Consider the following 26,605-nt stretch of genomic DNA (forward strand, 5'->3'; position numbering starts at 1 on the left):
CAGCTATAGGACCATCTCTTCCAGCTATAGGACCATCTCTTCCAGCTATAGGATCATCTGTTCCAGCTATAGGATCATCTGTTCCAGCAATAGGATCATCTGTTCCAGCTATAGGATCATCCTGCTAACGTCAGATGGCTGATAAACCCAGACAGAGACCGGGTCGCTTGTCTTCATCCAAGAGGAAAGGAACCGTTAAAGGTTCTGCTGGAGCTCCACCCACCTCCAGCACTCCTCCAATCACCTCCTTCTTCAGCCTGGCTGCTCCGCCCAGGCTGGCCTGTCCGCTGTGTGGTCAGATGGTACCGAGGTACAGCATCAACGAGCACATCGACCTGCAGTGTCCTCAGTTTGAGAGGGAAGGACATGATGGACATGAAGGACATGATGGACATGATGGACATGATGGACATGATGGACATGTGGCCTCCAACAGCAGCCTGGCTGTGGAGAAACCAAACATGAAGCTGTCACCTAAAATCAGCCCCATCCCCAGAACACCAGAACAGCACCCACAACAAGACCCAGAACAACAACACCCAGAACAACAGCACTCACAACAACACCCAGAACAACAACACCCAGAACAACAGCACCCACAACAACACCCAGAACAACAGCACCCACAACAACACCCAGAACAACAGCACCCACAACAACACCCAGAACAACAGCACCCACAACAACACCCAGAACAACAGCACTCACAACAACAGCACCCAGAACAACAACACCCAACAGAACAGCCCCTACCAACACCTCCAAGGGACGGGAGCAAAGAGATGGAAACCACCTCCACCAGCCCTTACTTCAAACCAGCTCAAACCCAGCCCACGCAGCGGGTGCTCAGGAGCAGAACCGTGGTCAGAACCTTAGACCTGTCCTCCAAGATGTTTACATCCAGAACCTCAGACCAGGGGAGCCTGTCCTCCAAGATGTCCACATCCAGAACCTCAGACCAGGGGAGCCTGTCCTCCAAGATGTCCACATCCAGAACCTCAGACCAGGGGAGCCTGTCCTCCAAGATGTCCACATCCAGAACCTCAGACCAGGGGAGCCTGTCCTCCAAGATGTCCACATCCAGAACCTCAGACCAGGGGAGCCTGTCCTCCAAGATGTCCACATCTAGAACCTCAGACCAGGGGAGCCTGTCCTCCAAGATGTCCACATCCAGAACCTCAGACCCAGGGACCATATCCTCCAAACTGTCTACATCCAGAACCTCAGACCCAGGGACCATCTCTTCCAAACTGTCCAGAACCAGGAAGAGGAGATGTTCTCCTGAAAGGACCACCAAACACCATGATGATGATGATGATGATGATGATGTTGTTCTGGTCAGTGTGGAACCAGCAGGCTCTGAGGCCCTGAGGAGCTCCCAGAAAGAGAACCACCCGGACCCCAGGTTACACCAGAAAGAGTGTCCCACAGAAACAATGGACCAGAGGTTACACCACAAAGACTGTCCGACCGTAACAACCGCCCCCAGCAGAGCGGCACAACGTCTCCAGCAGAGCCCAGAAGGAGAACGTGGTGGAGATGACTCCGTCATCATCATCTCCCCTCCGGTCTGTTCTCCAAAGCCGACCTCAGCCTCCTCCAAGCCGACCTCTGCCTCCTCCAAACTGACCTCTGCCTCCTCCAAACTGACCTCAGCCTCCTCCAAACTGACCTCAGCCTCCTCCAAACTGACCTCTGCCTCCTCCAAACTGACCTCAGCCTCCTCCAAGCCTACCAAGAGAAAGAAGACCCAGGAGGCGGCGAGTAGCGGAAACTCTGCCTTCAGCAAGAGACTAGGAGAGAAGGAGAGGAGAAGAGAGGAACCCAACAGGGAGAGAGAGTCACTGAGCAGAGAGGATGATGAGAGGAGGGGAGGGGCCAATATTGACGCCCAAATAAAGACACCAGAGAATCCACAGGAGACCCGTCCAGATCACTGCTCAAAGGAAGCACAGGATGGAAGCACGCCAGCGTTGGATGGTGGGCTCACCACTGACCCCTGCAGGCCAGCGATGGACAGTGTGCTCAGTGCTGACCCCTCCAGGATGGACAGTGTGCTCAGTGCTGACCCCTGCAGGCCAGTGATGGACAGTCTGCTCACCACTGACCCCTCCAGGATGGACAGTGTGCTCAGTGCTGACCCCTCCAGGATGGACAGTGTGCTCAGTGCTGACCCCTCCAGGCCAGGGATGGACAGTGTGCTCAGTGCTGACCCCTCCAGGCCAGCCATGGACAGTGTGCTCAGTGCTGACCCCTGCAGGATGGACATGGACAGTGCGCTCAGTGCTGACCCCTCCAGGACACCGTACTACCTGCGTAACTTCCGGGCGGTGGTGGGCGGAGTCCTGGACAACGAGGACGACAAGCGTCTGTTCAACCAGGAAGACCTGGACGTCATCACCAGCTTCAACCAGCTGTCAGGTGTGTATTAATATATATATATATATATATATATATATATATATATATATATATATATATATATATATATATATATATATATATATATGATATACATGTCATAACCAGCTTTAACCAGCTGTCAGGTTAGTACTAATATATATATATATATATATATATATATATATATATATATATATAATACATGTCATAACCAGCTTTAACCAGCTGTCAGGTTAGTACTAATATATATATATATATATATATATATATATATATATATATATATATGTATATATATATATATATGTATATATATATATACATATATATATGTATATATATATATATATGTATATATATATATACATATATATATGTATATATATATATATATATATATATGTATATATATATATATATATATATATATATATGTATATATATATATATATATATATATATATATATATATATATATATATATGTATATATATATATATATATATATATATATATATATGTATATATATATATATATATATATATATATATATATATATATATATATATATATATATATAATACATGTCATAACCAGCTTTAACCAGCTGTCAGGTTAGTACTAATATATATATATATATATATATATATATATATATATATATATATATATATATATATATATATATTATACATGTCATAACCAGCTTTAACCAGCTGCCAGGTTAGTACTAATATATATATATATATATATATATATATAATATACATGTCATAACCAGCTTTAACCAGCTGTCAGGTTGGTTCAATATTTAATTAATTATTACAACCCAGATCAACCACATCACTCAAAAAGTTTACAAATGTACACGACAGCAGTGACATCAGAAGAAGTGACATCATAATAATATGTAATATAAATACAAGACAGATCTTTCTATTAACCCCATCTGGGGTTGACACTAACGGTTGCCCGACTGCCCGGGGCAGGTAAAACTTATTGTCAGGCAGGTGAAGTTTGCTACTGAGTTGCCTGACCGGGCAAGTGCTCATTTTGAGTAACATAATAATGAGATCTGTTCCTACTTGAACGGGGCTGGTGTTCCGTCTCTCTCTCTATCTCACCCTCTCTCCACACACTCTCTCTCTCTCTCTCTCTCTCTCTCACACACACACACACTCTCACACACACACTCACACACTCACACTCACACACACACACACACACACACACACACACACACACACACACACACACACACACACACACTCACACACACACTCACACACTCACACTCACACACACACACACACACACACACACACACACACACACACACACACACACACACTGAAGGAACTGCAGCCAGTGTCTATGTGAGCTCAGTGGAAAACAGCTGATCTACAAGGCGTACAAACTTACATTACAGTGATGTTACTAGGACCCACAGTGATGTTACTAGGACCCACAGTGATGTTACTAGGACCCACAGTGATGTTACTAGGACCCACAGTGATGTTACTAGGACCCACAGTGATGTTACTAGGACCCACAGTGATGTTACTAGGACCCACAGTGATGTTACTAGGACCCACAGTGATGTTACTAGGACCCACAGTGATGTTACTAGGACCCACAGGTGGTCATTCAAATGGGTCCCAGAAAAGTTGTATGAGTCCTCAATACAATGTTTTCGAGCGCTGTGAGCTTGTAGATCGTCTATTTTCAAAATGTTTGCCTATTTCTTATATTTATTTTACAATTTGGCTAATGTATGAACTTAGAACTACTAAAACTACTAAAACATGTGCCCCTAATGAATTTGGGCGCGCAAAATGGCGTTGGACGTCGGTGGAATCAAAACATTGATGTTTTTATTGCCTGTTTAAGACTTTCTACGTGGATTTTATTTGTGTTAACGTAGGGTAAAGTAGGATGCTTTCACCCATGAACAATGGTGGTGTCTGTGGAATTTTAAAATGTTTTTCTTTTACCGCGACCCGGTCAATTATTTTAACATGGACTCCAATGGAGGCGCATCCCCGGGACCCCAGGACCATGACATGAATGAGTCCCTGGGCGACTTGAATGAGTTTTTGATGCGGGATGCGCACGTAATGACATCACTGCATTATGTGAATGTCCAGATTAACCCATTCAGGCCGGGAACACATTTTGCTGTTTGGGAGGGGCTTACAGTACATGTACAGTATGTAGCAACATATTTGTTTAGTAGGCTAATTTCTGATTTAGCCCATAGGTTAGGCCTAAATGGGGTTAATGAAGCACAGGGAACCCTGCTATTCTGCTATTCCCGCAGAAGTGCTGAAATCTACAGCAAAGGCTGCTGAAGAAGCGCTAAAGCGGTGAAACATGTCAACCCCTGCCCAGAGATGATTACTGGTGTGCACATGGAGGGTATTGGTCCAGTCCGAGCGTTTCATGGAATCATGCACTTTTCGATAAAAACATGAAAATTTGGCACACAGTTAGAACATGCCATATGGAACATGTTTGGCTAGGGACGTCACAGATGTGTCTTGGGAAACTTGTGGGAGCCAATCAAAGTTGGGATCTCATAGACTTTACTATACTAAATCCAAAAATCAAACCTCGGTTCGAAGTGGAGCGGTGAATCTGAGCAGCTATACCCTGTGTGTGTTGCTAAATGCCTAAACTGTAAACTGTAAACTGTGCCTGTGAGTGAGTGGTGAGTGTGCCTGGCCTGCACAAAACAGCGCCCCTCCTTTAACTAGTGTGTTGTGTGTGGCCACTCAAGGTATTGCCAGGCTACGGACACGGCCGGCCAGCCAGCCAGCCAGCCACCCAGCCACGGACATACCCACGGACATACCTGTCTATTGGGAGCGCTTTCACCGCTCCAAAAATACATTTGCTTTAAGTATCATGTGAGGGGTCAAACTAGGTGTTTTATGGGGTCTGTCTTTTTTTTTTTTTTTTGCATTTATTGGATAGGACAGTAGACTGACAGGAAATGGGGGAGAGACAGGGAGTGACATGCGGCAAAGGTCGGACGGATCAGGAATCGAACCGGCGACGCCGACAGGCATCGGTGCTGAAAATGGCAATGCCCATATGGTATGCGCCTGGTCCACTAGGCCACCAGGCACCCCATGGGGTCTGTCTTTAAGGAATGTTTTTCGTGCAAAACAAAAAGCTTGCATTGGATTCATTTATTGATGAGATAAAGTGTGTTGTCATAGTAACAGTGTTGTTGTCCTTGTTGCCATAGTGACGGCCCAGCAGCTGTACGTCAGGCTGTTCCAGAGGAAACTGAAGTGGCTTCAAGTCAGCAAGCTGGACTACCAGGAGATCAGCTCTGACCTGGGATCAGTGGTCAGGGAGCTGGCTGAGAGGGGCTTCCTAGAGACAGGTAACTAACACCACTGACCTGGGATCAGTGGTCAGGGAGCTGGCTGAGAGGGGCTTCCTAGAGACAGGTATGAACTGACCTGGGATCAGTGGCCAGGGAGCTGGTAGAGAGGGGCTTCCTAGAGACAGGTAACTACTGTATGAACCACACTGACCTGGGATCAGTGGCCAGGGAGCTTTCTGAGAGAGGCTTCCTAGAGACAGGTAACTACTGTAATAACACCACTGACCTGGGATCAGTGGCCAGGGAGCTGGCTGAGAGAGGCTTCCTAGAGACAGGTAACTACTGTAATAACCTCACTGACCTGGGATCAGTGGTCAGGGAGCTGGCTGAGAGGAGCTTCCTAGAGACAGGTAACTACTGTAATAACCTCACTGACCTGGGATCAGTGGCCAGGGAGCTGGCTGAGAGAGGCTTCCTAGAGACAGGTAACTACTGTAATAACCACACTGACCTGGGATCAGTGGCCAGGGAGCTGGCTGAGAGGGGCTTCCTAGAGACAGGTAACTACTGTAATAACCTCACTGACCTGGGATCAGTGGCCAGGGAGCTGGCTGAGAGGGGCTTCCTAGAGACAGGTAACTACTGTAATAACCTCACTGACCTGGGATCAGTGGCCAGGGAGCTGGCTGAGAGGGGCTTCGTACACACAGGTATGAACCACACTGACCTGAGATCAGTGGCCAGGGAGCTGGCTGAGAGAGGCTTCCTAGAGACAGGTATGAACCACACTGACCTGGGATCAGTTCCTACACACAGGTAACTACTAGGGCATTAACGAAAAGGTCGACAAGTCGACTCAGTCGACTCAGTCGACTTCATTACACAAGTCGACTCCCACCAGAGAAAGTCGAAAGTCGAAGTTGAAAAAAATTAATAAAAAACTTTCTATTGTGAAAATAGCAGTTACTTCATAATAATCAGTTACTTCACTCTTACAAGTTACACTCTATAGCCCTAATGCACACAATTAACTAGACACAGTACTCATGCACTACACAATGACAGCACTCAATTAAGAACTTGTAGGTACTATTAAAATACATCATGCCATGCAACTTTCCACAAAGGCCTAGTGAGGTAAAAGGTGATGGATTAATAAAAGACTGGTTAGAAATGTCTACTTAAGGGCTGGGTAATAATCAGAGTAAAACTAATAACAGTTGAGGCAGTAGTTTTTCAACTGGCAAGAGGGGTCACTTATCTCGGAAGAGGGGCAAGTCTCGACTTAACCTCTCTCCTGATGTCCACACGCTTCCCCTCTACTCCAGGGCTCCACCATGGTCACCTTGTCCTAATGGCTGGTTGGTCTCTCCTGGGCCTTCCCTCGTTTGGCTTCCTCTCCCAGCACCCCCACAGACAGATCCACTATGGGCAGACAGGAGGACACCCCCACATAGGGTGCCTGATTAACCGTTTCTCCCTACGGGTGTCCCTGTCCTGACCTCGGCCCCGGCACCTGTCCATTATCGCTTTCCTCTCTCGCCGGCCAGGTCTCTCTCCTCTGCCCCCAATCTCTCTAACTCAGCTCCTTTCTGGCTTGGTTAAATGGTCGTCCCGTAGCTTGACGACAAAGACCTCGGTGTAGATGTGATATTACGTTTTGTCAGATCGTATATATATATTGACAGTGATGTCACAGTTTGTCAACTCATCAAGGACATCTGCCGTCGTGTTTGCACCGCTCACTTTGCACGGGTGTGATTTTATTTATATATTTATCATGATGTATTTCTAACAGAGGTGGATCTCCATGACGTCAGCGAGGCTCTGGGTCTTCTGTCTGCTCCGGAGCTCAAAGCAGTGGCCAAGACCTTCCACCTGGGGGCGACAGGGAGCAACAGACGCCACCTGACCGAGGCTCTGCTCCGTCTCAGCACCCAGAGGTCCCTGTTCTCTCCTGGTGCTGGGAAGAACAGCACCCAGAGGTCCCTGTTCTTTCCTGGTGCTGAGAAGAACAGCACCCGGGATGTCATCCTCAGAAGGTAGGTGTGTGTGTGTGTGTGTGTGTGTGTGTGTGTGTGTGTGTGGTGGGGGGGGGGGGGACACAAACTGTGGAATAAACTCCCTGTCGCACTTAGAACTACAGACTCACTCCCTAGCTTCCATTAGAACTACAGACTCACTCCCTAGCTTCCACCGTGGTCTGAAGACTCACCTCCTCAGACTCCACCTTGGCCCATAGCACTTACTGAAGCGCTCGCCTAGGCTTAAATGTGTTAATACAGTATTGTGTCCTGTCTCTTCAGGGCCAAGCAGCAGGGGGGTCCCTGTGTGCGGCTCCAGGGACCCCCCAGAGCGGTGTTCTGTCGCCTGCTGCTGCTCTTCTCTCTGACGGACAGCCTGGATGAGGAGGAGCGAGGGGGTCAGCTGTGGACCATGCTGCTGGTGGACTCTGGACGCCTGGCCTTCCCCCAGTACAACATCCACAGGAAGACCACCTTGTTCAGAGATAGAGAAGAGTTCATCAGGTACCTAAACCTTAACCCTAACCCTAAACCTTCCCCCAGTACACCATCTATAGGAGGACCACCTTGTTCAGAGATAGAGAAGAGTTCATCAGGTACCCTAACCTTAACCCTAAACCCTAACCCTAACCCTAACCCTTCCCCCAGTACACCATCTATAGGAGGACGACACTGTTCAGAGATAGAGAAGAGTTCATCAGGTACCTAAACCTTAACCCTAACCCTAAACCTTCCCCCAGTACACCATCTATAGGAGGACCACCTTGTTCAGAGATAGAGAAGAGTTCATCAGGTACCCTAACCTTAACCCTAAACCCTAACCCTTAACCCTTCCCCCAGTACACCATCTATAGGAGGACCATGTTGTTCAGAGATAGAGAAGAGTTCATCAGGTACCCTAACCCTAACCCTAACCCTTCCCCCAGTACACCATCCACAGGAAGACCACCTTGTTCAGAGATAGAGAAGAGTTCATGAGGTACCTTAAACCTTAACCCTAAACCTAACCCTTCCCCCAGTACACCATCCACAGGAGAGCCACACTGTTCAGAGATAGAGAAGAGTTCATCAGGTACCCTAACCCTAACCCTAACCCTTCCCCCAGTACACCATCCACAGGAAGACCACCTTGTTCAGAGATAGAGAAGAGTTCATGAGGTACCTTAAACCTTAACCCTAAACCTTAACCCTAACCCTAACCCTTCCCCCAGTACACCATCCACAGGAGAGCCACACTGTTCAGGGATAGAGAAGAGCTCATCAGGTTAGAACTATAACCCTAACCTTAACCCTAACCCTAACCCTAACCCTAGCCCAGAGTACAGCATCCACAGGAGAGCCAGAGATCTAGAGATCAGAGAATGATTGATCAGGTTAGAACCACAACTCAGAGCCACACTGCTGTTGGATTGATGCAAATTAAACATCTTTTAGCTGGGATTTCTTAAGACTTTTAGTATGTTGTTCTGGACACCTCATAGACATGATGTGTGGTGAAAAGATTCTGTTTCAATACTTTGATGTGAAATGATAGTTTGCTAGACTGTCTTGTAATAACATCCTGTAGTTCTGTTATATTGATTTTTTTATTTTATTTTATTTTATATTTTATCTGAATTCCTTTCGGCTCCCGGACTAGTAGGATATCAGATATCTTAGGCATTCCATGGGTTAATAATACTTTCATTGGTACTACATTATTGTACTAATATCCATCCAGGAAGTGAGGTCATTATTGTCCTAATATGGTCATTAACAGGTATGAGGTAGCAGTCCACGCCCACCAGGAAGTGAGGTCATCCATGGAGGCGGGGCAGTGGGAGGAGTCTCTGGAGCTTTACCGTTCTGCTAAAAGCATCTGGCAGCCAATCAAAGACAGCCAGGACCTCAGGTGACCTTATCCCATAGGCTGAATGGCTCTCACATTTTGATGAACAGTACTCTCATTGTAATCCCATAGCCTGAACAGTACTCTCATACTCTCATTGTAATCCAGTGATGTTACTAGGTTTTCAATGTAATGGGTCCCGGGACCCACAGGTGGTCATTCAAATGGGTCCCAGAAAAGTTTTATGAGTCCTCAATATAAAGTTTACGCGCGCAAATTGGCGTCGGACTTCGGTGGAATCGAAACATTGACGTTTCTATCGCCTGTTTAAGACTTTCTACGTGGATTTTATTTGTGTTAACGTAGGGTAAAGTAGGATGCTTTCACCCATGAACAATGGTGGTGTCTGTGGAATTTATTTTAACATGGACTCCAATGGAGGCGCATCCCCGGGACCCCAGGACCATGACATGAATGAGTCCCTGGGTGACTTGAATGAGTTTTTGATGCGGGATGCGCACGTAATGACATCACTGGTAATCCCATAGCCTGAACAGCACTCTCATTTTAATCCCATAGCCTGAACAGCACTCTCATGTTAATCCCATAGCCTGAACAGTAGCCTGAACAGTACTCTCATTTTAATCCCATAGCCTGAACAGCACTTTCATTTTAATCCCATAGCCTGAACAGCACTCTCATTTTAATCCCATAGCCTGAACAGTAGCCTGAACAGTACTCTCATTTTAACTGTTCATACTCCATATATGGCTCTTTTCCTCTGTTCTGTGTGTATTTCCATTTCTCTAAGGCTCTGCTTCAGACCAGGTCAGAAATGGAAATGTAATTTGAGCCCTGCTCAGGAGTTTAAAGAGTTTAAAAACATGGCTGTTCTACAAACTGCAAGTCTACAAGTCAGAGTTGTAAGCTTGTAGATTGGATACTTTGGCTTACTTTGCCCAAAGTTTCCATTTGGTGAGTCAGGCTGAAATCTCTCTAGTTTCCCATATGATAAAAAAGGGAAGTGTTGAGGTTGTTGTCATTTCTAACGGACCAGTAGTTGAACTCTCACCCTGTTGTGTGTGGGTGTAGCCACCAGGAGGCGCTGCCTGTGTTTCTGCGCTGTTTCACCACAGGATGGGTTTACACCTGCATCCTGTCCATGGGGGTAGACATCCTGCAGAGGCTGAAGAGATATGAGGTGAGAGTTACACACACACACACACACACACACACACACACACACACACACACACACACACACACACACGCACACACACGCACACGCACACGCACACGCACACTGAAGAGGTATGAGGTGAGAGAGTTACACACACACACACACACACACACGCACACGCACACTGAAGAGGTATTAGGTGAGAGAGTTAAAGGGCCAGTTCACCTCTGGGACAACCCTATCTTATTTTATTGTTGTTTGGGACACGATCAACACAATCCTGAGTTATTTTTTGTGTTCAATCTGTGTTTTTAGATATTTTAGTATTTCAGCATGACTAGTGATGCGTTTTCCATCATATGATGCAAATCTGTGTCTATCTGTGCTGGTTATTATGTTGTTAAATTACAATAAAATAACTACAAATGCAAAATTTAACAAAAAGGTCACTTTAACAAGGTATTATAATTATATTCTCCACACTTGTATTCTCCCCATCTTGACAGAATGGTATATTCCCAGGTTCAGCAGGTCAGCTGCACAGGTGCAATGCATTATTGTTAATTGTGGCATGTTTACTAACATGCCAAGTTTAGTTGCACTTGAACAACCCATATCCAGCCCAAGAAACTGTAGAAACAGGAGAAAAATAGAATGTACTTCTTAAAGGGCCTACACCATGCTTTTAAAACTATATTTTTTGTATAAATATATGCTCAAAAGACAGGTTTTAACCCTCAACAAACACTCTGACCATTCTTTTTGTTTGTTCTAGCTCTACTATAATGAGGCTCTCCAGATGCAATACCAAAACGGCCTCTGTTTGCTCAGGGGCGCATCTAGTGGGGTTTTTCCAGAAAAAAAAGAAGTTTTTTGGAAAAAAAAGAAGTTTTTTGAAAAAAAAAAAGTTTTTGAAAAAAAAAGTTTTTTGAAAAAAAGTGTTTTGAAAAAAAAGTTTTTGAAAAGAAAAAGTTTTTTGAAAAAAAAGTTTTTTGAAAAAAAAAGTTTTTAAAAAGTTTTTAAGTTTTTGAAAAAAAAGTTTTTTGAAAAAAAAAATTGAAAAAAAGTTTTGAAATTTTTTTTTTGAAAAGTTTTTTGAAAAAAAGTTTTTTTTTGAGAAAAAATTTGAAAAAAAAGTTTTGAAAAAAAAATTTTTTGAAAATTTTTTTGAAAAAAAGTTTTTAAGTTTTTGAAAAAAACGTTTTTTGACAAAAAAAATTGAAAAAAAAATTTGAAAAAATTTTTTTTTTGAAAAAAAAGTTTTGAAAAAAAACATTTTTGAAAATTTTTTTTTTTGAAAAAAACATTTTTTTGACTGAAAAACAAAACGGGAAACGCATGTGACGTCACATGCGTCAACTCTCAGAACAGCACTGTTCTGAGAACCCGTGGAAAGCTTTTCATCTCTGTCTTCCCAAAACCAGAGAAAGACACAATGTACAGAAATAGGACTTTGTGAGGATAGAAGGTGCCAGTGGGACCCCAAAAAAAGGTTTTAAAATAGAAAAAGTGAAAATTCATGGTGTAGGTCCTTTAAAATAAATGTATCATGCCTGTTGCTAACCTTATATTAGCTTTTTCTGAACTGACGCCACTGTTATCGCAAAAATCAAAATATCCCCAACATCCATTGGCTGAGAGGGAAACACTTATCATACAATTACTGTACCTTGAATTAATGTTGTGATGTTGATAATGATTAAATGATGAATGAATTAATGTTGTGATGTTAATGATTAAATGAATTAATGTTGTGATGTTGATAATGATTAAATTAATTAATGTTGTGATGTTGTTAATGATTAAATGAATTAATGTTGTGATGTTGTTAATGATTAAATGAATTAATGTTGTGATGTCGTTAATGATTAAATGAATTAATGTTGTGATGTTGATAATGATTAAATGAATTAATGTTGTGATGTTGTTAATGATTAAATGAATTAATGTTGTGATGTTGATAATGATTAAATGATGAATGAATTAATGTTGTGATATTGTTAATGATTAAATGAATTAATGTTGTGATGTTGATAATGATTAAATGATGAATGAATTAATGTTGTGATGTTAATGATTAAATTAATTAATGTTGTGATGTTGATAATGATTAAATGAATTAATGTTGTGATGTTGTTAATGATTAAATGAATTAATGTTGTGATGTTGTTAATGATTAAATGAATTAATGTTGTGATGTCGTTAATGATTAAATGAATTAATGTTGTGATGTTAATGATTAAATGAATTAATGTTGTGATGTTGATAATGATTAAATGAATTAATGTTGTGATGTTGATAATGATTAAATGAATTAATGTTGTGATGTTGTTAATGATTAAATGAATTAATGTTGTGATGTTGATAATGATTAAACGATGAATGACTTCATGTTTCCAGGAAGCAGTGAGTGAGCTGAGGTCCCTCCTGACTCAGACTGTTTACTGTCTGAACAGCAGAGGGCGCTGGTGGGACCGGCTGGCCTTGAACCTGCAGCAGCATCTCAAACTACCTGAACAGGTAGGTTAGCGTTAGCATCTCAAACTACCTGAACAGGTGGGTTAGCATTAGATCTCAAACTACCTGAACAGGTGGGTTAGCATTAGATCTCAAACTACCTGAACAGGTGGGTTAGCATTAGCATTAGCATCTCAAACTACCTGAACAGTGGGTTAGCGTTAGCATTAGCATCTCAAACTACCTGAACAGGTGGGTTAGCATTAGCATCTCAAACTACCTGAACAGGTGGGTTAACATTAGCATTAGCATCTCAAACTACCTGAACAGGTGGGTTACCATTAGCATCTCAAACTACCTGAACAGGTGGGTTAACATTAGCATTAGCATCTCAAACTACCAGAACAGGTGGGTTAGCATTAGCATCTCAAACTACCTGAACAGGTGGGTTAGTATTAGCATCTCAAACTACCAGAACAGGTGGGTTAGCATTAGCATCTCAAACTACCAGAACAGGTGGGTTAGCATTAGCATTAGCATGTCAAACTACCAGAACAGATATCTCTAACTACCTTAACAGGTGGGTTAGCATTAGCATTAGCATCTCAAACTACCAGAACAGGTGTGTTAGCATTAGCATCTCAAACTACCAGAACAGGTGAGTTAGCATTAGCATTAGCATCTCAAACTACCTGAACAGGTGGGTTAGCATTAGCATCTCAAACTACCAGAACAGGTGGGTTAGCATTAGCATCTTAAACTACCAGAACAGGTGAGTTAGCATTAGCATTAGCATCTCAAACTACCAGAACAGGTGAGTTAGCATTAGCATTAGCATCTCAAACTACCTGAACAGGTGGGTTAGCATTAGCATTAGCATCTCAAACTACCAGAACAGGTGGGTTAGCATTAGCATCTCAAACTACCGGAACAGGGGCCAGTTGCACCACCAGAATGTAAGTTCTGCCCTAAGTTATAAGTCCTTACTAGAGGCTTAGTAACTACTAGTTAGTTTGTAACTAAGTGAGTTACTAACAGGTGTTGCACCACGACTGCTTAAGGCATAACGTAACTAGTAATGTGTAGACTGTTCCTAAAGTAAAGTATAGTCGCGTAAAATGACATCATAGCTCCCGAATCCAATGAAAACGAACTGTTTCTATTAAGGAAATAAAGCTTGTATCATCTTTTGTCAACAGAGACCTCTGTCTCTCCACTGGCATGTACACAAGTCACTGATATGCGTGCACAGGGCGAGCACATCCCTGCGCAGCGCACTGCCCTGCAACGGATTGTATCACAAATTATATTGGCCTCATACATTTTCCCCGTTGTGAAGTAACGCAGGGCAGCGCATATTTGGAGACACGGGGGAAGAGAGCGCGGCAGCGCACCGTTCAATTCGCAGTGTATATGCAGTGATTGAAAAGTACTCAAATTAATTAAAAAAGAAGAACAAATTTGTGTGGTGCAACACCTGACATTTTAGTAATGCGTAAGTCTTGACTTAGAAGCCATTTATGTTACAACTAGGCTACGTTATAACTTAGTAACAGCTGGTGCAACCCCGCCCAGGTGTTTAACACAATTAGAAAGCTTTCTGTTGCCCTGAAAACTCACCTTTCAGGAGACCAGAGAAGGAGGTGGTTATCACTTCTCCCATAGACAGGTGAAAACTCACCTTTCAGGAGGCCAGAGAAGGAGGTAGTCATCACGTCTCCCATAGACAGGTGAAAACTCACCTTTCAGGAGGCCAGAGAAGGAGGTGGTTATCACTTCTCCCATAGACAGGTGAAAACTCACCTTTCAGGAGGCCAGAGAAGGAGGTAGTTATCACTTCTCCCATAGACAGGTGAAAACCAAGCCCCCAGAACCCTGGGGGCGCTTTGAAGCAAAAAGTACATGGTGGCCGTTTGAGGTACTGCAGTTGGGGCGACTATTCAAACAGTTAGTTCAGTTGAGGCAGATAGCCCCCCGCTACCCCCGCCTCCCCGTTTCTCGCTCCCCGACCGTCGCGATTGGCTCAGAAGCCAAATAGTCGCCCCACTACGTCACGTTTCAGAGGCGTTTCAAACGCGGAAGTACGCTTCATGCGCTGGGTGAGCAACTCAATGCAAGTGGACGGGCGGGGATATCAGTTGCCCTCTCTATTCTTATTATAAGTCTATGGTGAAAACTCACCTTTCAGGAGGCCAGAGAAGGAGGTAGTTATCACTTCTCCCATAGACAGGCCAGAAGTGTATCAAAGGTTCTACTCTATGGGACAGGGTGTCAGGGACCCCCTGTATTAAAGGTTGTACTCTACAGGCCATCCAGGCCATGGGAGAGGGTCTCAGGGACCCCCTGGTGAGGACGGGTCACCGCCTGGCCCTCCATCAGAGAGCGGTCAGGATGAGGGAGTCTCCTTCCTTCAAGAAGCTCCGCCCCCTGCTCACTGCCCTGCCCACTGTCAGCGTCCAGGACGTCCCCCATGTGAGTCACATGACCCGCACCGTCCTATCAGCTGTCTTTATTCTGTCTCTATCCTATGTCTTCTCTCAGAAATCCTGCTAAGTGATGGAGCATGTATTCATAATAACTAGGGGTGTAACGATACATTTGAACAGCGATACGATATGCATCACGATACATGGTTGACGATACATGGATGATATTGGTTCATTCATGACGATACGATTCAATGATTTAAAATCGATATAGTAACTTTTTAGCGAAGAAATTAAATCTGTGTGAAACGTGTCAATAGATCAGGTTTTTTAAGGTAAAAATCTATTATTATGGATATAAATACGTAAACACTGTGATTCTCTAGCAAATACATGGACATTATATTACAACACATATGGACAATCCTGCACCTTGACATGAACACAGAGATTACACATATTTATTAATAGACTAAAGGTCCGTACACATAGAGGGCGAATTGGCGAATAGCGAATTAGCGTATTATTCGCCTTTTGTTTAAAACCTTATAAAGTCAATGGAAGCATCCACACCAAACGCGAATTTCGAAAAAGCGAAAAGGCGTCTGTTTTTTATTAGCCTGGGCTGGCTTCCAATGTCGGGCTTTTGATCCGGTCGGGAGCAGAAGGGCTCCTACGTTTTTCTGTAGTCCAAAACGGACTACACTTTGGCCGGAAACAACGACCGGAAACAGTTTTAACCAGGTTTTAACCCGTACTTGCGCATGCGCTAACTACTTGCGCATGCGCTAACTGGGTTGAAACTGTTTCCGGTCGTTGTTTCCGGCCAAAGTGTAGTCCGTTTTGGACTACAGAAAAACGTAGGAGCTCTTCCGCTCCCGACCGGATCAAACAGCCCGTTTAGTAAACGAAGACCAGGCTTTCCCCCAGCGGAAAGCCTGGTGATGCGAGGTTAGTTTTTTATTCGCCCTTGTGTCGAATTTAGCGAATGTTCAAAGGCGAATTCCTCTCTCTCTCTGTATCAAAGTAAGCTCACTCGACCCTATTTCAAGAGAGAGAGAGAGAGAATGGTGGAGGGACCTTCACGTTGCATTGAGGCCGAGGGGAACGGTGTTTTTCTCCTTTTCCGTGTCTCTCTGTGTGGCAGCGTGGCTGCTTGGAAAAAGTAGCCTACTCGAATAATACTGGTAAAAGCATGGTATGTTTTAGGCTAATTTATAACTGCAAAAAGACTAATGTTTTAAAATACATCGCTGGGTATTAAATACAAAAGGATCCGAAGTGTAGTGGAGTAGAAGGAAAGTACTAGAAATTGGACTCATCTACAAGTAGAGGCTACTCAAGTAAATGCACTTTTAGTTACTTTCCACCAGCTGCTGCGGGGACCTGCCAGTATGCAGGGACACGGGCGGAGGAGGAACGGTGAACGGCTGCAGCGGGTCGGGGACCCGTGTTTAACGGGCGGAGACGGGCGGAATATAATTATAAATGTGCGGGGACGGGGACGGGCGGTGCGCGACTAAACACGGGCGGGTGACTTTTTACTGTGAAAATCAGACAACTGTTTCTGCCTAAAACAACGTCACAAGAGCGCACAGTGAGCAGCAGGACAGAACCACGGCATGCAGTCACACACTTGTCGGCTGGAGCGCATACAGTCACAGTGAGGCAGCAGCCTGCACACAACTGAATAACTGACTTGCCTGCAATCATCCAACTTTCACAACCACATCCATTGCTGCGCTCAGAAAGGTGCTTGATATCCACGTGATTCCACGACTATTAGGAGTTCGGATCCCTGTTTTATTATCGTCAACTGGGTCCGGTTTGGTTTAGATTATCTCGGGCTGTTTATCATAACAGTAGCCTAAACAGTGACAAGCGAACCAAGACAGACAGCGCCAGTGGAGTTCCCTCTTTCAGCGGTGATTGTGAAAAGCTGGACATATGCTTCGCCGTATGACGGTGCGTGTCGAGCATAGCAGACATGCAAGCTCACAAAGCTGCAAGTTCCGACATGTTGTGAGCTTGTAGCTCTGATATTTTCAATGTGCGACACCATCGTATGACAAATACAACTGCACACATCAGCGTAGGCAGAAGGCATCAGCAGCAACAAGCTGTCATGACAGTGTCAGATCATGATACAATTTTAAATGATTATGATTGGTTTTAAAGGTCGTTCTACTTTATCCAAATAATAATATTAATGATAGGCTTATAACAGCATTTTCCGACGGCGACGGCGTGCAGGGACGATCAACTATGGAGTGAAAATAGAATGGGATGCCATAGTACGCACGCACGGCTGTAGGCTATTTAACCTACTTTATTGCACGTAATCACGGGTAACGGGGCGGGCGACGGGTCCTTTTTTTGACGGGCGGGTGGATCTGGTTTAGATTTTTTATATAATCACGGGTAGCGGGCGGTCCACGGATCTGATTAATGACGGGCGGGGCGGGCGCGGGTTGTCAAAATTGGACCCGTGCAGGACTCTCAACGCTCTGCTCCCCTCTTATTATAACTCTATGTCTGCTCCCCTTCCCCTCTCTCTCTGGCCAAATGCACTGCATGCAGAGAGGCGATATACGAAGAGCGCACTGTCTCGCAAATAGGGAGCGCGTAGGCCTATAGGCTAAAAAACAGCAGTTCACCACTTCCGTCACTTTCTCTGATGGTCCGTGCAGTTAAGTAATCTCTACTCCTTTGAAGTTCCAATTGGCCACTTAGGTACATTGTGTAGCTTAATTGATGGGCCATCATCAACTCTGTCTGATCTATCTACCAGCTGGGAGTTGAACAACTCCGACGCACCCCGTGCCCCGTATACAATGCGCCTGGCGCCTGGCGTTTCGCACGCACAAGTAGGCCTATTTTCACGACAGCAGGTTTAGAAAATAATATATGCTTTACATTTCAAGTAGGCTATATATAGGCCTACAGTATATGCCCATAAACATAGCCAGACCGTTTTTGGAGACAATACAGGCCTTCGTGCGCAACTGCACATATGGGCAGCCACGGGCGTCTGACAAAATAGAACCAACCAATTTGAGATTGTGTGACAGTCTGTGATGCGTTGAGAGCTTTTGTTTTCGATGACTGATCAGTCATCGAAAACATCGTGCGGCCGGGGGTCCATTTCCCCGTCCGTTCTCCTCTCTCTCCTTTCTCCTGTGGCTACAGGCAGATATCACCCCCTCGTATTTAGGCGAATTAAGCGAATATTATAGGCATATTCGCGTCGCTTTTTGGTGTGTATGGAAAAAGGCGAATCGCGAATTCTTCGCCTTTTTGGTTCGCTTATTCACGTTGCTTTCGCTAATTCGCCGGTGAGGACATACCTTAAGAGTAGCTAAATGGAATGGAAAGGTCATTAAATCCCTCTTTTTCATTTTCCCTCTTAAAATTGCTAAATACAAGGCACAGATAGTTCGTTTCCATACAATCGATGATCTGCATTGTAAAATGATAGGATACGATATACAAAGCCAAACGGTACGATATTGGAAAATATATTATATTTGCAAATCAATATAGTAGATCATTGCTAATTAAAATCGATTTTTCGATTCAGTCACTATATCACTATACCCCTAGTAATAATGTGTATATGCTCCATCAATTATATATATATATATATATATATATATATATATATATATATATATATATATATATATATATATATATATATATATATCAAATACTACTAAGTGTTGGAGCGCATTGGGGGCACAATGGCAGCTAGATTCCTGCCGGGGGACGCTGTGGGTGCTGGGGGTGTGTTCCCTTCTTCGCGTCATCAGTGCCCACATCTTGGGGTTGGAGAAAGGGCCTTTCTGTGGGCATGTTCTCCCTGTTTCTCCTAGGGTTGATACCCTCACAAAAACATGCAGTAATCCTGGTCTCTATACTGCCTCCCCCTGGCCAGCCGGGGCGCCTGATGGAGGGGAAAGGAACTGGTTGGAATAACGTGTTCCTTCCACGCGCTACGTCCAACTGGGGAAACTCCTCCCCTGCCAGGTGAAAAGAAGCAACTTGGACTCCTCATGCACTGAAGGAAGCATGAGGCCAGTCCGTTGCTCTCCCCAGGTTGGGAGAGGGAGAGCAGAGCCCAGGACAATTGGCACTGGGTTAAAAATGGGTTACAAAATCGTGGGATAAAAATTAAGAAGTTAAGAATTGATGGAGTGCACAACTCTATTAACTAATAGGTGACCATCAGTGGACCTCCTAACTCTGTTAACCCTTCAGGTGACCATCAGTGGTCAGCTGTTTCCACATGAGGGCGGAATGGGGAAGAACGTGTTCCTCATGCGGCCAGAGGGAGGCGCTGATGAGGCCACCGTCATGTGCTCTGTGGAACAACTGACCCTGGAACATTACCGCAGACAGGGCTTTGATCAAGGTACTGTACATACTGTAAATACTGTAAATACTGATTCTGGTACCTTTTAACGTGGGCGCGTGCGTTCCCATCGTGCACGATGGTGCACGGATCATGCACGTTGTGGTCTCTTTGTGATTACAAAAGATTGGATTATGCTGCTGCACACCTGGACTGGTGTCACGGCACCCACTGCTCTGATCTCATGGATCATGTGACAGCACTGCTCTATCATGTGACCACCCTGCTGTGATCATGTGACCACAGGGATCCATGGAGAGGGATCGACCTTCTCCACCCTGTTGGGTCTTCTGCTGTGGGACGTTGTCTTCATGGAGGGAGTCCCTGATGTCTTCAGAAACCCTTACCAGGTAAATGTTACCCTAACCCTAAAATAAACCCTAACACTAAACCTAACCCTTACCAGGTAAATGTTACTCTAACTCTAAACCCTAACTCTAACCCTAACCCTAAACCCTAACTCTAAACCTAAGCCTTACCAGGTAAATGTTACCCTAACCCTAACTCTAACTCTAAACCTATTTGGTTTGGCTGTCGGAGTAAAACTATCTCGTTTATCCTCCCCCATGCAGACGTGTCCCCTGGACATGTTTACAGACTGTTTCTATATTTACAGACTGTTTCTATATTTACAGACTGTTTCAGACTGTTTACAGAGTGTTTCTATGTTTACAGACTGTTACAGACTGTTAACAGACTGTTTCCTCTCCTCCATACAGACGTGTCCTCTAGACTTGTTTACAGACTGTTTCTACGACAACAGGAAGGAGGAGTTTGACAGGCGGGTGCAGCTCATCCAGGAGGCGTGTCCGGAGACACTGTGTGTCATGTTGGAGGAGGTCATAATATATTATTATATATGGGTTAGGGTTAGCTAACCCTATAATATTATATATTATTCATATATTATTCTTATTATAAAGGTGTGGACGACGCAGCAAGGAACCATGTGTTCCCTGATATCATGGGACCTGTTCTCCTCTCTGCAGCAAGCCAAGGTACTGTACATACTGTACTTACTGTACTTACTGTACTTACTGTACATACAGTATCTAACTGCTCACTGAGCCCAGCCACTCAAACCTGCCCCAGACTACATTTTGCAAATGATCAAATGTGGCTGCAAAAGTGCAGCTGCAGAGTACATGGTTTTCCATGCACAATGTCCTGTCAATGTTATGGTGCAGGATGCTCAAGATATAATAGGCCTGAAAGAATTCTTATGAAAACCTCATGCATTTAGATCAAGTATTTTGCATGAAATACCATAAAACTACATTTTGGGCATGTTGAGTGAGTGTTAGTCACCCATGTGTTAACACATGGGTGACTAACAGGTCATTTTGGCCGATTTTGAGATTGCGAAGTGCAATAATTCTCCCTGTGAAGGTCTCAGAAATTTCCCCTTTCATGACTTTTCCTAAATACTCAAGATATATGTTCTTGTTTTTTTCCCCTTCTGAAACATTTCCTAAGTATGAAATAATATACATTTATACCACTCTGACTGCATTTATAGGTCAAATTGACAGGTACATTCTTTAAATTTTTCGCCCAGGAGAGCAACACCTCTTCCCCCCCCTGCCAGCGGGGGTTCTATTGTCAATAGAACAACAGACAATAGAACAACAGACAATAGAACCCCCGCTGGCAGCAGGGGAGGAGGTTTGCTCTCCTGGGAAAAAAACACCAGAGTGTTTTGAATTTTAAACTTTGTTAGATGTGTTGCACCTTTACAAACACATTGAAGACATGTCTTAGTGTTGGTAAGGAATTTATTCCTAGATTTGACATCATTCTGATAATATGCCCTAATATTCCCCTGACGTGTGTGTGTGTGTGTGTGTGTGTGTGTGTGTGTGTGTGTGTGTGTGTGTGTGTGTGTGTGTGTGTGTGTGTGTGTGTGTGTGTGTGTGTGTGTGTGTGAGATGGGCGAAAATACATTGAAAAGTATTTTGATACAAAATATAAATACTGGGTCAAAAAATGTATCAAAATATAAATACAGGCCAGAGAAATGTATTTAAGATTCAAATACGTATTTTGTATTTTGAAAATACATAAATACTTTTTATAAAAATGTATGCAATGATTATTAATTTTATAGATTGACTGCCAAGTATTACATTAATTGCCTGTCAGAATTTCGAAGAATAAAGTGCCTTCCAGACGATACGCGGTCACCGCCTCCTAGTAATTCATTTTCAATGGGAGGCGGGCGGCTATTTTGGCCGTGCAGAGAAGTTTTGGGGCGGCGAGGCGAGCGGGTGCGGTTCCGTGAAATCCCCGCGAGCGTGCTCGTTTGTGCATGCATATGCGGGCGGCGAGAGATGGATTGTGTTCATCTTTGTGAAATACTGTGTGTCTCACCACAGTGCGGTAACCGCTGACCCAAGCGGCAGCCATAGCGGTGACCGCGTATTGTGTGGAAGGCACTTAAATTGACCATACTATGGTATGTGTCTTGAGCAGGCAGCCTAAATGTTTACCACTGTGTGCCAGTGTGTGAGAGCTCAGGCCAGAAGTGCCTTCCACATGATACGCGGTCAACGCTACGGCTGCGCTTGAGTCAGCGGTTACCGCACCGCGGTGAGACACAAACACACTCGCTCAGTGAGTAAACGCCACACGGTATTTCACAAAGATGAACACAATCCATCTCTCACTGCCCATGCACGTACGTATGCATGCACAAACGAGCATGCTCGCAGGGAATTTCACGGGACTCGCCTCGCCGCCTCAAAACTTCGCTGCGCGGCAGAAATAGCCGCCCGCCTCTCATTGAAAATGAATTACTAGGAGGCGGTGACCGCATATCGTCTGGAACCCACTTTACCGTTATCTTGTAAAGGAACTATGGCATGAGACTGAATGCACAGGTGCCTCTGCGCCAGTACTTCATAGAGTGCGAAACCGCTCTACCAGCCTTATAATAATAACTAAAACTGCACTCTGTCAAGGTGCCAACTTGCGCCTCGTGCACAAGGGCCATGTATGGCCTGCTTGTGCGCCAGCAGAGCGCGCCATGAGGTGCGCTCAACACTGGCATCACCACTGGTGATGCCAGTGATATCACCACTGACATCACCAGGAATTATGGTCCCTCATTGGCTGTTAATGATGACATTGCCAGAAATGCTGGTCCCTTATTGTGCTACGTGCTTAAACACACACAGCTACCTACCTACCAACCTACATACATACATACGCAGATGAACGCAGTACTTGCGCGCAAGTAATTCGAAATTGTAATAATAATGCACGTTACATTTGAAGCAAATCAAAGTCAAGTGCTATGGCTGTATCACACACACACACAAACCACCAGCAAATCTTTCCCCCTACAGTTTAAACCTTTGTGAATGTTTAAAATCTGTCCATTTGAGAATAACATTACATTAAAAAGTATTTTGAATTTCAAATACAGAAAATACTAGACCTGAAAGTATTTTGATACAAATTACATCAATTTTTTTCCATCCCAGCCAAATACAAATTACAAAATACAAAAAAGTATTTGAAATACGTATTTCAAATACATGTATTTCAAATACTGCCCATCTCAGTGTGTGTGTGTGTGTGTGTGTGTGTGTGTGTGTGTGTGTGTGTGTGTGTGTGTGTGTGTGTGTGTGTGTGTGTGTGTGTGTGTGTGTGTGTGTGTGTGTGTGTGTGTGTGTGTGTGTGTGTGTGCGCGCGCGCGCAGAGTGTGGTGTGTTGTTTAGGAGGCGTGTTCCTAGCAGGGATGATGAAGAGGATGATGAAGGATTACAGACACTGTAGAGGAGGTTTACCTGACCTGATGGTCTGGAACTCCTCCTCCTACAACTACAAGGTTATTATAATGTTATGTTATTCATAGGAGGAGGTTTACCTGATCTGATGGTCTGGAACTCCTCCTCCTACAACTACAAGGTTATTATAATATTATGTTATTCATAGGAGGAGGTTTACCTGAACTCCTCCTCCTACAACTACAAGGTTATTATAATATTATGGTATTCATAGGAGGAGGGTTACCTGACCTGATGGTCTGGAACTCTGTGTCCTACAACTACAAGGTTATTATAATATTATGGTATTCATAGGAGGAGGTTTACCTGATCTGATGGTGTGGAACTCCTCCTCCTACAACTACAAGGTTATTATAATATTATGGTATTCATAGGAGGAGGTGTGGAACTCCTCCTCCTACAACTACAAGGTTATTATAATATTATTTTATTCATAGGAGGAGGTGTGGAACTCCTCCTCCTACAACTACAAGGTTATTATAATATTATGTTATTCATAGGAGGAGGTTTACCTGAGTCCTCCTACAACTACAAGGTTATTGTCGTTATTATTATCATCATTGTGTTATTAACTCATTTGCTGCCCCCTCCCGAGTTTCCCGAGTTATTTAACATTTTTTGGACCTCCAAAAATGTATTAGGCATGATCGCAATCACGAAATTGTATGTTTAACCCCCATACCAACCACATCTTTCAAACATGGCAGCCATGTTTGTTTACATTGTTTGAAAACATAATGGCTTCTATCTCATGAATGCCTGATCGGATTTTTTTGTTTGAAAGCTGTGAACAGCGTGCACACACGTGGTGCATGATCTAGGCATGGGCGTGCACACACGTGGTGCATGATCTAGGCATGGGCGTGCACACACATGGTGCATGATCTAGGCATGGGCGTGCACACACGTGGTGCATGATCTAGGCATGGGCGTGCACACACGTGGTGCATGATCTAGGCATGGGCGTGCACAATCCGTGCACTATGAATTACATGGAAGTCTATGGAGACTGGGGGCATCCTGGAACTTCAAAGAGATTTTTAAAATGCAGCGAATGAGTTAAATGTGGCTACTGTACATGATACTGTACATGATACTGTACATGATACTGTACATGATACTGTACATGATACTGTACATGTGATGTTGTTCATTGTGTACTAATAAAATATTCAACCAATCAATCAAACAGCTGGTGGAGGTCAAAGGTCCCAGTGACCGTCTCTCTCATAATGATGATGTCATTAACAGCTGGTGGAGGTGTCTCATAATGATGATGTCATTAACAGCTGGTGGAGGTCAAAGGTCCCAGTGACCGTCTCTCTCAGAAGCAGCAGATCTGGTTGGATGAGCTGAGCAGGCTGGGAGCACCGGTGGAGGTGTGTCATGTGACCCGAGGGGGAGGAGCCTGTCTGGAATGACCACGCCCACACCAAGACTCTCCATCTTGGCTTTACTTCCTGTTTCTGTGCAAAGAATGTCTCAGCAAGAAAGGACACCGACATGTTTTGGAATGAATGTGTGTGAATGAATGGGTGAATTTAATGAATGTGTATGAATGAATGGGTGAATTTAATGAATGTGTGTGAATGAATGGGTGAATTTAATGAATGTGTGTGAATGAATGGGTGAATTTAATGAATGTGTATGAATGAATGGGTGAATTTAATGAATGTGTGTGAATGAATGGGTGAATTTAATGAATGTGTGTGAATGAATGGGTGAATTTAATGAATGTGTATGAATGAATGGGTGAATTTAATGAATGTGTGTGAATGAATGGGTGAATTTAATGAATGTGTGTGAATGAATGGGTGAATTTAATGAATGTGTATGAATGAATGGGTGAATTTAATGAATGTGTGTGAATGAATGGGTGAATTTAATGAATGTGTGTGAATGAATGGGTGAATTTAATGAATGTGTGTGAATGAATGGGTGAATTTAATGAATGTGTATGAATGAATGGGTGAATTTAATGAATGTGTATGAATGAATGGGTGAATTTAATGAATGTGTGTGAATGAATGGGTGAATTTAATGAATGTGTGTGAATGGGTGAATGTAATGAATGTGTATGAATGGGTGAATGTAAGTGATAAATGATATTTTCTTTTATTAAAACGTGTTTATTCTGCTATTAATCATTGCTGTAAAATAAAGTGTTTTTTCAGTTCTCTTCCAGTCCCTCCTGCTCTTTAATAACAGCAACATTGTTTTGAGGTGGGTTGCCAGTTCTAGCCAATCAGAAGCGAGTGCCCTTTTATTAGCTTAAGTTTGATAGCGTTCCAGTTGTACGTTTGCGTTTTTGTGTTATTCTCTGTGCGTGTTTTTGTTATCAGTTTGTGTCAGTTTTTGTGCTAGTTGTGCTTTTACTCCACTGATCAGTGTACATCTTTGTATGTGCACTCCCTACAGCAGGGGTCTTCAACGTTTTCAAGCCAAGGACCCCTTAGTTGAGAGAGATGAAGCAGGGACCCCTTAGTTGAGAGAGATGAAGCAGGGACCCCCACAACCCATAGATACCATTTAGTTTCATTGTTTGACAGCACAATCATCAGTGTATTTTGGATTCATGTCAATTTGTGTACTCAGATATTTAACCACTTGAACCATCAATACTTAATAGGCCTACACTTGACCTTTCACTCTGTACTTAATCTGCTCTTTTTCCCCTCTACACCAAACTTCTTTGCCAAAAATAGCCGTATCTATTCTCTATAGTCATGTGATCAAGACAGATT

The 26,605-nt window shown here is 43.8% G+C and overlaps 1 protein-coding gene across 1 annotated transcript; it reads left to right on the forward strand.

Annotated features, from left to right (window-relative positions):
- Positions 1-134: 134 nt before the first annotated feature.
- fan1 (FANCD2 and FANCI associated nuclease 1) lies at positions 135-25,980 on the forward strand (the record flags this gene model as incomplete). The annotated part of the gene is made up of 14 exons (XM_080736222.1): positions 135-2,421; positions 5,658-5,798; positions 7,540-7,783; positions 8,048-8,269; positions 9,525-9,656; positions 10,686-10,794; positions 13,174-13,293; positions 15,538-15,702; positions 19,917-20,070; positions 20,317-20,420; positions 20,790-20,909; positions 20,994-21,068; positions 23,774-23,902; positions 25,151-25,980. 14 exons carry the CDS (start codon positions 135-137, stop codon positions 25,280-25,282), a joined length of 4,134 nt encoding a protein of 1,377 aa, XP_080592348.1. The 3' UTR covers positions 25,283-25,980.
- Between the last annotated feature and the right edge of the window lie 625 nt (positions 25,981-26,605).

Source organism: Nannobrachium achirus (genome assembly GCF_963921795.1).
Source record: "Nannobrachium achirus genome assembly, chromosome: 11".
Taxonomy (NCBI): domain Eukaryota; kingdom Metazoa; phylum Chordata; class Actinopteri; order Myctophiformes; family Myctophidae; genus Nannobrachium; species Nannobrachium achirus.